The 12,676-nt window shown below is 31.8% G+C and overlaps 1 protein-coding gene across 1 annotated transcript; it reads right to left on the bottom strand.

The window, feature by feature from the left end:
- Positions 1–2,644: 2,644 nt before the first annotated feature.
- LOC140889162 (uncharacterized) lies at positions 2,645–5,773 on the bottom strand. Its single transcript, XM_073296869.1, has 3 exons — positions 5,712–5,773; positions 4,627–5,143; positions 2,645–4,524 (listed from the first exon to the last, which is right to left on the bottom strand). Exons 2-3 carry the CDS (start codon positions 5,138–5,140, stop codon positions 2,645–2,647), a joined length of 2,394 nt encoding a protein of 797 aa, XP_073152970.1. The 5' UTR covers positions 5,141–5,143; positions 5,712–5,773.
- Positions 5,774–12,676: the final 6,903 nt, after the last annotated feature.

The following is a 12,676-nucleotide window of genomic DNA, read 5'->3' as shown; positions in this document are numbered from 1 at the left end:
TTTAATGAACAAAAAATATTTTTAAAACGAAATTGTAAATTTTATTTCCGTGCATGAGATTTCTCGGAAGTAGAGAGCTCGCTTGTTCATAATTTACAAATATATATGGATGGCCTAGATGGGATTCATCAATTTTTTTAATTCATGTATATTATGTGGAAGTGATTAGTTAATATCCTTCCTAGCTATATATATTTTGTGTTAATTTGCTCCTTATGCGAATCTAAATGAGAATGTATATGCCAACATTTCGCATGAGAATGTATATGCCAACATTTCGCGTGTGGGCTTGTATTTGTTGATTTGTATACAATTCATGCATGAAAGTCTGGGAAATTCAGCTATATATATCATACTTTAAATTATTTTAAGAGGACCGACCAAACATTAACAGCTAGCGTGTGGCCGTGTGGGGAAACCCTACATAACCCCACACTTTATTTCAAATATATATATATATATATAATAAAATATAAAGAATAAAATAACGTTTGAAATATCCTATATACGTTTTTTAGGGAACCCTTCCATAAACTAGTAAACAAATTCCTTTACCGTTTAGTAAGTTATATTATTACATGCATGTATCGTAGAAGAGCTAACATAGTTTTCGAGGTAAAACTATACAAGGATTCATAATAGATATTCGATCATATCCTATGGGCATTATTTCATGGGGTAGGTGGAACTCTTTCATTGGTCTAAATCATGGGGGCCCGCATAATTTGACTAATCATCTGCTTCCATCTATATGCACATAGGGTAAAATCCATGGGGTAGGATGAAATTTTCCGGTTCGTAAGATCGAAAAATTTGGATTTTTTCCCCCTCGACTTGATTAATATTGGACAGTAGTTAGGGCCAGCTAATTAATTGTAAATGGCTGAGGCTAAATGTTCTCCGAAGACCGCTTTTTTTAACCAAGGCTTGGTTAATTTCTTGTAACTCTTGTTTTTCAAAGTAAATTGACCACGGAGGTTCACGAGTTTGTAACTAGCTAGGAGGAAATTTCTCTGAGAAAATCTTTAATATTGAATCGAAACAATAAACTTTCAAAGTAATTGTGAGATACAACAATTACATATATATATATGTTGTCAAAACATAAGCTCGGGAGCGCATTTTCTTCTTAATATCATAATGAGAACAAAAGAATTTATAAAAATAAGTATTGAAAAGCTCCAACGAATTTTACGTTTTTGACTAGAAGATTTATTTATACAAGTGTTGTGATATTTTTGAACCTGAAAACATGTCCCCCCTCCATATCACTGAGTGACAAAAAATTTGAATATCGATCCCCTTATCACTTTCAAGAATATTATTACTCCGCCCAATTAATTATTACTATTGTTGTACGTTCTTAATTGTTCAATTAACACTAATATTTAACAAATTATAAGTTAATATATTAACGCTTCCAGAAACTTCATGCATGAAAATGATTAATTTCAAGCCTGAAGACATAGATGAAAAGCATAATTAATTATGTTAGATATTATTTAATTAATTATTTTTATTAAACAATAACTAATGTATCCGTTACGGCGCCGGCCGTTATGGTCTTTAGTCCAAATCGATCCTATAAATTATTTTTACTTTACATTTACGCTGTGTGCACTGCATGACACTAAAAATATTTGAGTATTTCCATCCGTCATGCATGAATTATATATAAAACTACAAATTCCTAGTAATTAGAGGAGCCCTTCCATAAACCTAGTAAACAACTTCCTATATATACAGTTTAGAAAGTTATATTACATATAAGAGAAAACTGCAATTTTGGTCATGTATGTTTGTCACTTTGCGATTTCGGTCATCTATGTTTTCATATTTCAGTTTTAGTCATGTATGTTTCGATTTTTGGCAATTTAAGTTTTTTTATTCGAAAATGCTTACGTGACACTATACACGTAAGCTCCATATCAGCACTGCATTGGTGCCACATCAACGTCACATCAAAAAAAGGACTAAAATATTGTCAAAAAAATAAAGATAGCGGACTAAAACTGAAATCTGATAATATATATAGAAGATCGAAATCGCAAAGTGACAAACTTAAAGGACCAAAAAAACAATTTTTTCCTTACATATAATATAGGGAAATTGATTATTCTAACCCAATTCAAAGTCAAAATTTTAAAAATGGCCTTCTTTACTAAATAGTTACCATTATGTCTTATATAATTAAAAAATCCTAAAATACCCTTTTTAAAATTCAAAAATATTTGCTCCATTTCTCTAAAAAGGCAGAAGCATGCCAATTTCCGTGGACCTGATTCCTCTTCGCCATTGCTCCACATTTTTATTCATTATTTCAATTAATTTATTTTAAAATCATTGTTCAATCCCTAATCTCAATTTTATGCCCTTTTAGGCTCGCTTCATTCAATATTTATTGCTTCATTTACTATCCAAAAATGAAATTGAGAACCAACAAAAAAATAGGAGCATGCCACCAAGCAATTTATGCTGATTTTAACGTGGACAAATAATCTTCACTCTATGTCAAAATGCATGGATGATGAATTGAATTCATAAGATTAATGTGCAAAATTCAAATTAAAATTAAAATTTAAAAAAACAAACAAAATCCTAGTGAAACAATCACCCCGTTCGAAAAATTCTAAACGTAATCAAGTCAAGTCAAAGTAGGAGTAGAATTTGTGCAACTTTTTTTATTGTGTCCAGTAGAACCACATGTAGAGCAATGACGCATACGAGGTATTTCACCCATAGATCTCATCCTTCTTGTTCGTGGTCTTCCACACGGTCGCCTCACACATGGAGGTAAAATAACCCTTCCTTGAACTTCGTCTGGAATCAACCAATCTATCTGTTTATCTATAGGGTGAATTGGTTCGGCATAAGAGGTTCTCCAAGATGTAGTTTTATAATATTCAGAGCATAAACTATAAATCGAAATCCCTCTTGACATTGCAGCAACAAGTGCATGTCTACATGGAATTTCTAATATCTCAAATTTCTTACATGAACATGTACGTTGTGCAACATTCACAACATCCATATTAGTTGTATCCAAACCAACCTGAAACTCGTGTGTTGTTACAGGGTTCACCTTGAGAATTGAAGAAGCATCAAGTGTCTTGCGTAAGATTTCTTCAAACTTTGGGGTCAACTGCGTCATGCATGCTTTTGCCTCTTCAAGACGCTCATAAAACCACTTTTGCATAACTGATCGTATGTGTTCAATCAAAGCAGTGATCGGATATTCCCTTTGAGATTTTAACAGAGCATTCATAGAATCTGCATTTTTTGATGTCATAATATTATAGCGGTTCCCTTTAAAATGAGCTCTTGACCAAGAATCATAACCTGCATCCTCCAAGTATTTTCCAAGTTTCTCATTCTTTTTGTATATTTCTGTCATATAATTTTCAAACTCGGACATTCGATAAGCTTCAGCGGCAGATTTGAACAAAGGTATGAGACCTTTTGTATGAAACTTTACCTTAATATTTTGCTCCATGTGCCAAATACAATGACCATGATGAGATTGTGGAAATATCATTCTGATTGCTTTAGTAATACTCTTATGTTGATCAGATATAAATACCAATCGATTGGAGTCACCAATTTGTTCTTTCAGTCTTGACATAAACCACAACCATGATGAATCATTCTCAGAATCCACAATACCCCAAGCAATCGGATAAATTTGTCCATTGGCATCTTGACATGTTGCAATTATCAAGGTCCCTTTGTATTTACATTTTAGAAAAGTACCATCAACACATATAACAGGTCTCATTGAAGAATGAAAACCACGTATACTTGGTCCTAAAGACAAGAAGAAGTACAAAAAACGGTCACCTTGATCTGTTTGAATATATGTAGTTGTTCCAGGATTATTCTTCTCCAAGATATAGCAATATGACGCCAAATTCCCATAACCATCTTCAGGTGACCCCCTAATCAGCTCAAGTGCATGCTCTTTGGACTTCCATGCCTTGCGATAACTCAAGTTTATGCCAAATTCTCTGCGTATATCACCAATTATGGTAGATGGCCTATATGATTGGTTAAGATCTTGCAATCTTGACATGATGTGCTGACTGATTGCCCAACTACTTGCTTGCCTGTGTCCATTATGCCGAAAATCCAATGAACATGTATGCATAGATGTATATTTACGAACCTGAAAATAGTCCGAATCTTGTAGCTTTGTTGCCCTCATACTCCATTTGCAGTTATCATCAATACATACAACTGAAATTACTGACTTGTTAGACTTTTTAACTTTGAATTCAAATTTTTTCCTCAAGGCAAGCATGTGTAACTTTGATTGCAGCTCTCTTTTGTTTTGAAACAACTGATCCGCCTGAACATCAGATTCATCATGAAATGATTCAGATGGCAACACTTTCTCTAACCTTCTATGAGTTTTTGAGCAACTTGATGAAGCTCTAATGATGTTCTCATTCATTGATATTGGTACAGAACCGTGTGCTGCATTTTCATTGCTATTCTTAAATAAATCATCAATGCCATTTTCGTTTCCTGAAATCGGCATAGAAGTAGAGATGAAATTTCGGTGGGCATCTGAAACAATCACATAACCAGTAAAATAGTTGTCTGCACTACCACAGTTAATAAATTCACCTTCTAATTCTCGATAATCCTGTTGCATTTCAACAAATTGATCATTGTCCAAGACATGATTTGACACCCCTCTTCCTTCAACATCCAAACAATTCACAATATTTTCAATTTCAGAATCTTGTAATGCACCATTCACACAAGGAGAAGAATGATTACCAACAGTAATTGGTTCAACATTTGGAGTTGAATCAATTGATGTTTTTTCTTCAAGAGATATACAAAGAGGAACTTGTTCATGAATAGAAATAAACCATTGTAGGTCATCTTCTGATGTGATTTCAACTGGAGAAATAGGAACATGTAGCATACCCGGGACAACAAATTGCATCACGATCTTTTGAGTCAAACAATTAACGCTCAGGATCTCTTGAACCTTATTGCACAACTCCGTGTATGAAATTGTAGCTGGTACAAGCAAAGACTTTGTATCTTTTCCATTCCAAACCCAAATACCAGTCTCATTTTTTGTAAATTTTCCGAAATAAGAAATAATGAGTCTTTTGAATGAATTCATTACCTGCAAAATTTTGTTAAAATATTGTACTCTCTACGTAAATTACATCTTTACATGTATATATTATTTTATTGCAAACACATAAGTGTACTGCGTATACACTTTCATACATACAAATAAAAAAACTCAAACATATTTCATATTCAAAATATTCTTATTGGAATCAATATATTTCAAATAATCCACTTAATAATACATTCAAACAAACAACTCTCATATTTCAAACTTATTCACACGTATTTAAACTTCAAAAAATTCACTTATATTTCAACTACAATATTAAATCACAAATATCCAGTTAATTCAACTTCAAAATATCCTTCAACAAAAAAAAAACATACAAATTATGGAAAAATCATGACAATAATCAAGTCAAATATATATATATATATATATATATATATATATATATAATTAAAATCAAAGTTATAGAAACTTACTGGGTCAATATATTAACAATATGACAGAAACAAAAATATGTTTGTCCTATGTCTATGCATCTACAATAATATAATATAAAAGTAATGAACGTGTGAAAGAAATTGAGTAGACAAATCAGTGAAATATGTACCTGTTCGAAGAAATAGAATGAATGCCCTTCAAGCTCTGACGCCGTCACGAAATTGATGAGAGAAAAAGTTGTTTGAGTCTGAAATGGGGAAATTAAGGATGCATAGGGTTAAAGGATATCATTGTAATTGACACAAAAAAAAAAGATTATTTTAGTAAATTAACTTAATTGAAGGCCAAAATTGATTATAGTAATTTGATGGAGGCCATTTAAGAAAATCTCCCTATAATATAATGTCGAAGAGCTAACATAGTTTTCGAGGTAATCAAAACTACATGTGACATAAGTTCAAATTGTTGAATCGAAACAATATGTTATGACTACAACAATCACATGTGAGTCAAGACTTAATGAGCTAGGTAGCATCGATACGATCTAACTCGAAATTAAGCCAATACATTTTCTTGTTGATATGATAATGAGAATAAAAGGTAAAACAAAAAAATATTCGAAGCTCCAAGGAATTTAAGCCTCGACTAATTAAGGACGAGATTTTGTTGTTCACAACATATATGTATAATTAATTATTATTGTTAAAAAGTTTGAAAAGTAATTTCATTCTATTGCTACAATACATTATTATCGTTGTTTAACAAATTGTTTATCAAATTACTATAATAAAATATTAACTCTTTCAGAAACTTCGTGAAAATCAGCAACTATTTGACGACATAGATTGAGAGCCTTAAAGGTCAAAGAGTATTTTATTTTTATTTAAAAATTTTAGTCCTAAAGTTTAATTTGGTTCTTTGGTCGCCCAACTCTCGGACATTGCAAATTTACTTATACGCTGTTTGACGATCAAATATTTTGATTGTTTTCTTTTAAAATAATTTCGGTAGTTTGAAACGTAATTTCCGCCCTTCATGCATTAATATACAAAATAATAAATTATATATACATTTACACACACATACGAACAACTCCTCTTTAATTTGAAGATTTATCTTGCATAAACTTACTATTTAGTATTTATATTTTAGTGTAATGATGTGGAATGTTAAAAACAATTTAATGGTTTTTCAAAATTATATGTACATTAATATATATCATATTAGTAGCTTCTCTGGCATTCAAACTAATCTTGAATTCAATTGCCATTGATTTCGTGAACATTCACATCAATTTCACTTATATGTAATATCCCACCCGGGCCCCGAATATTAAACTATTTGGTGATTCTTGAATATTCACAAAATTAATTAACTTATATATATATATATATATATATATATATATATATTTCAATTCAAGAATATAATAATTAATCTCATTAACCTTGTTCACAAGTTTAAGGAAATTTTACATTTTTGATTATGTATGTTTTTGGTGATTTAATTTGATCTTATATATATGCTACTAAATTTTAATATTAGTTTTGTATCTTTTGATTTTTGGCACATTTTTCTTCAGTAATGCTGATATGCAAAAAACATGTTAGCTCTGCATTGATAATGTGAGAACCCGAAATTTCAGTTGGCTAAAATGGGATAAACTGAAATTTAGTAAACTGAACCGAGGTAGACTGAATTAAGGTAGACTGGATGAGGCAAGCTAATTTGAGGTAAACTGAACCGAGGCGGACTGAGTTGACCAGTTGACTAAGATCAGTCCAGCTGCTCCAGATTTGTAACTGACACATTAACTCGGATTAATGACAATTATGTCAATTAAGGGCAATAAATAAGAAACTTAACAGCTAGAATTCTGCTTATGAATATCAGTCAGATTCTGATACAAGTTACACAAACTCTAAGAAAAAAGACAACATAAATTGAGAAAGTAGGCAATCAAGAAATCATTTGAGAGAGTCCAGTTCAGCGATCAGTTCGGAAAGTGATGAAAAACTCCAAGGCAACCGAAATAATTTAGCAATACTGTAAGTGGGCATTTTAAAGTACCAAATTTATGTTTATATGATTTAAAACTGATTCCAGCGTGTTATTGTATTCAAAATCCTGATTTTACGAAAACTAAACTACTGATATCTGATGCACTGAATCTTGTGAATTAGTGGTAGGAGTATATTTTGAATACTACCGAACTTTGATTACTGATGACTAGCCTCAACCTTTAGAGGTTAACATATAAGGGACTGATATCAGTTACCACTAATTCATAATACAATTTAGTGCATCAACCTGATTTCTGTTATTACTGGATTACTGAACTATTGAATTATTGTTCTGTCTACGTACTCTGTTTTGTTTTATTCTGTTGGATATATTTCAGTATATGAGATTACTGTTAAAATGATTTTAAAAGTTGAGATGATTTTCCCATTTACTGAGTGACATCCATATCACCCACCCACCCAAAACCATCTCAAATAAAAACGAGGAAGAATTAGAAGATAATGAGCAAATTCAGTTCCGAGGTTGGTGAAGAAGAAGAAGAAGAAGAGTATTGGTTAGTTTTATAATTATTATTATGTCCGATTGCGTTATGACTCTGTTATTGATCAGTTATGGATTGAATTATGTTATTCGTTTAATATGCATTGTAAAGAAATTATAAAGTCAGTTTATGAATGACAATGCCTTTAAGTTTTTATGAATGAATAGACTGATATTTGAATTTCTGAAAATCGTATGCTTATTGTTTAATGTGAAAACGTTAAATAACGTCGATATCAACTAGACTCAGTTTCGAGAAGTGATAGATATTACATCAACACCACGTTGGAAAAATGATTAAAACTACCAAAAAAAAAATAATAGCAAATTAATTAATTAATCAAGTATAAAATTTAACAACGAAGAAAACCAAAATGGCACAAAACCCCATAAACGTGAAAATACCATGTCCAAATAGCACTCAATATTTATGTTGCTGGAAAAAATCAGGATACCTATCTTTACCAAGTTGGAGCAGCCGGTGCAGTTATTCACACCATCTTCACCATCAAGCCTCATGTTATCACCGATTGGATTCGGGTTATCAGAGAACGCGCAACACCATAACTTCCTCATGGGCCTCAATGTACATTACGACCAATATGAAATCCTTTATGCCACGTTGGAGCTCTGCGTATTGTTAGAAAATTTAATATCAAATATTATTATCTCATAAAGTGACTTATATTAAAATTATAAATATTTATTTATACGCAACTTTAGGGAAGACAATGGGACGGGGAGAGGACTGAGATGACTTTCTTATCCCTGCCCATTCTATATTATTTTTAATTGAGATTCCTCATCCCAGTCCCCGCAAGGACTCAATCGCCATGTAAAGAATCGATGTTGACATATGAAATTAATTAATTAATTTGAGGGTAGTTTTGCATAAGTATGATTGAGTAGGAGATTCATGCCATAAAATTAAATCGTATGAGACAATCTAATAGAAGTTTTTGTGTTAATTTAATTTCTAACGATAATTAATTATTTATACAATAATAATATATACATATATAATTGAAGTTTTAAAATTTTAAAATCAGTAGAAAAATAAGAAAGATAAGACATAAATAGTTTTTAATTTTTATAAATCAAAAAATATTTTGAAAATAATTAAAGAAACTTCTAAATCACAACGAGTGTGCATTTACCCGCAATAAATAAAGATAGAATTTTATTTTTTTTATGTTTTCCATAAAGCGGACACAAGGCTCGATAAACGTGAAAATACCGGTCCAAATGACACTCGATATTTATGTTGCCGGAGAAAACCAAAATACTTATCGTTACAAGGCAGGGGCGGTCCTACAGAAAATGAGGCCCCAGACGAAAATTAAAATATGTGGTCTCTTATTAACGTTAAAAGTCAAATACAATTAATCTATAACGAATTATCTCTCGTATTTCGTAATCATGAATTATCCCAAAAAAATTACCAAAAAACTATCAAAATTCACAATTAAGGTACAAATTTCATTTATAAGCACTTAATTTAGCTATTCAAAGTTAAATTCAACAAAAGTTTCAATTTTCAAAATTAGGTTTCAAAATTCATGCCCCAATCCATAAATTTTCGATCCCTACATGAAATCAACAAGTATTAGCATATATATAAATGAACTTAAATTAAATTGAACTAATAAGTCAATTATTTTAGTGTAACTCGAGGCAGAGAATGAATCACTCGATTCTCGAACAACTCAAGCTAAGAACTTGAGGCTTGAAACGTTGATGCTCACGGAGTACAATGAGGAGCGACAGTCGACGACAACAAAATCAGAATGAGAGGTAATAAACATAGACACATAGTGAAGATTGAATATATATGTTAAAGGAACAGTTTTGATGTAGGCTATGCACGATATTTTGAGATTTTTTTATAATAATAATTATAATATAATATTTTTTAAATAATTAATTGATATTATTAATACATAATAATTATATTATATATATAATAAATTTTTTTTAATAAATTGGTGGGTCCCTGGGCAAGGGCCCTGTCCACCCTTGGGCAGGGCCGCCCCTGTATCAGGTTGGAACCGTTGGTGAAGTTATTCACATAAAATGACTCATATTATAATTATAAAGATTTATTTATACACAATTATTCTTGAGATGATATTGAGACTGGGCGGGATGCATGGGGATGACTTCACCATTCCCGCCCCATTTTTTGACTGTAAAATAAAATTTTTAAATTAATCATAATATCTTAAATAAAAAATATCAATACCAATCAAGATTATTTTTTTGATAGCTAGAAAAAATTATTATTTTAAAATCAAATATTATATATCAAAATTTAGTAAGAATTATATAATTTTTTCAAATAAATAATAAATATACGTGATTAATCATAATAATTAATTTATTTCTATGTGACATAAATGAAGTTTAGTACATACAAATAATGCATTATATATAATACATAAAAATAATTCAAATAATTAAAGACTATTATTTTAAAATTTTGTATAATGTATATCTTATTTCGAGATTTAAAAAATTTAATAATGAAAATATTTACATTTCAATATTATTCTTATTCTTATTATCATAGGGGCGGGTTGGGGGATTGAGATCCCCATACTCGGCACAATATGCTTTGTAGAACCCGAACCAATACCAGAAAAAGCTCTTCAAACCCGTCTTATTTTGAGTTTTCCTCACGGGGTCCCGAACTGTGGAAATTTTTTTCATAATTACACAACTCTATCTTATCTACTGACAATATATTTGTAGAGATTTAAACGTGAAATTAAATATTATTGGGATAAGTTTATCGGTTTTTGAACTCCAAAATATCAAATCATAATAAGCCACATTCAATTCAAACTGACTTAGTGATGAAAACGAGTTGTCTATAAATAGTGAGTTTGGGTCCCTAAGAATACACACCTAAGTTTCACCATATCATCTGTAGTGATGTTTGTAATTCTTACTCTAAACCATAGAAAGAACGTTAAATTGTTGCTCATTGCATTCTTCAAAATATTCAATGACCATAGGTATTCCGATCTATTGTTTCCACATTCAGTCTTATGCAATTTTGTTATGCATGATTATTGATTATTAAATTTTACATGTAAATGATAGATGCCTCATTTTTTTAGTTGGTTCATACATCGAGGATACCCAACCAACTCCTGTGATTCTTGGCAAGTAACTATTACACCTTCGTGGGTGTCAATATCCAGCACAATCGGTTGGTTCTGCGATGTGATGTGAACATCCCTATTTGGGTCACTAAAACTCTTGGGTTGGAAGGAAGTTGAGTCAAGCACATACGAAGTTTGTGATTGGCGATGTATTTTGCTGTTATTCGATTCGGACGAGGTTTGGCATCACTGGATGAGGTGAGATGGAGTTTTCTTTCCTTTAGAGTTCCAGATTTCATGGTCTTTGTTGGGATCGGTTCAGAGGGTAGAGGGGGGGGGGGGTGAATACACTCTGAAACTTATTTTTTTTCTTTTCAAAATGATCAAGTGAAGTTTAGTTCACTTAATCTGTTTTCTCAACTTCTAAAACGGTTTGAACAACTTAAATAGTGCGGAAATAGTTCAGAGGTTTTAGTGATGCAAAGACAAGTTATAACACGATGTATGAGCAATATATAAGATAAATATGCAGTAAAGACTAAGGCACGATTTATGGAAATTCGAAGGCTTAATCCTTCTACGTCTCCCCTTCTTCCACTTAGGAAGGAATTCACTAGAAGACTTTGGTTATTACAACGTCTTGCAATACACCCACTTCAGACTTAGGACTTATCCAATTCCTAATCCGAAACTCCTAGATTTACACAGATAAGATTCTCAGTTCTTATCAGACTGGTGGAAGCTTTCAGAGTAGCTTCAAGTCTCTTCAATAATGAATACAGTCTGGTTGAGCTTCTCAAACTGCAGAGCGGTCGAGAGGCTTGGAAACCCTAGGATGATCCTTGAAGATCAGATATGTAAACTGTAGGCGAGGGTTTATTTGAGCAGCAAGTGAATGATCTTGTAAGTGTGCTCAAGTATTGCCTCAGTATATCAGATGAGGACTTCTGATAGTATTCAAGTGATTGAGTTGATTGAGATTTTTCGTGTTGCTTGTCTTCTTGTCACTTCTTGAGCAATCTTTCCTTTATATAGGTCAATCATCAACGTCTTTATTTTGAACGTTCTGATGCTGCATTGAATGCACATTTAATGCTTCATAAATGCATTGATGATTCTGCATGAAGATCGTACACTTCTTTAAATGCAGACAACTTCCAGGGTCCAAAACTGGTATAAACGGTCGAATGCTTTATCTGTAGCCATTCTGCGTTTTTGCCATTTTAGTGCAACCTGTTGTCTCGATGCAAGAGTCAACAGATCTTCTGATACACCGGTTCTTCTTTTGATACAAGATCTTGCAATGAACGTCTTGTCTCAAGTATTTGTCTTGAGATATCTTGATAAGCAATTGACATTCTACCGGTAGATAGATTTATCCTCTGCTAGTTTGAATAACCAGTCGATAGGCTTGTGACTGCAACCGGTCGAGAGACAAAGGCGGTTGACAAGCTTCCGGTAG

Source organism: Henckelia pumila, chromosome 3 (genome assembly GCF_033568475.1).
Source record: "Henckelia pumila isolate YLH828 chromosome 3, ASM3356847v2, whole genome shotgun sequence".
Taxonomy (NCBI): Eukaryota; Viridiplantae; Streptophyta; class Magnoliopsida; order Lamiales; family Gesneriaceae; genus Henckelia; species Henckelia pumila.
The sequence above is the reverse complement of the archived record's forward strand: the minus strand, read 5'-3'. Positions and strand labels throughout refer to the sequence as shown.

Bases quoted from the DNA above. Each gene is read 5' to 3' on its own strand.
- LOC140889162 (XM_073296869.1), bottom strand. From the start codon at position 5,140: ATGAATTCATTCAAAAGACTCATTATTTCTTATTTCGGAAAATTTACA. The intron at 4,525-4,626 runs GTGAATTTATTA...TGCCGATTTCAG, and splicing joins GGATTATCGAGAATTAGAAG to GAAACGAAAATGGCATTGAT.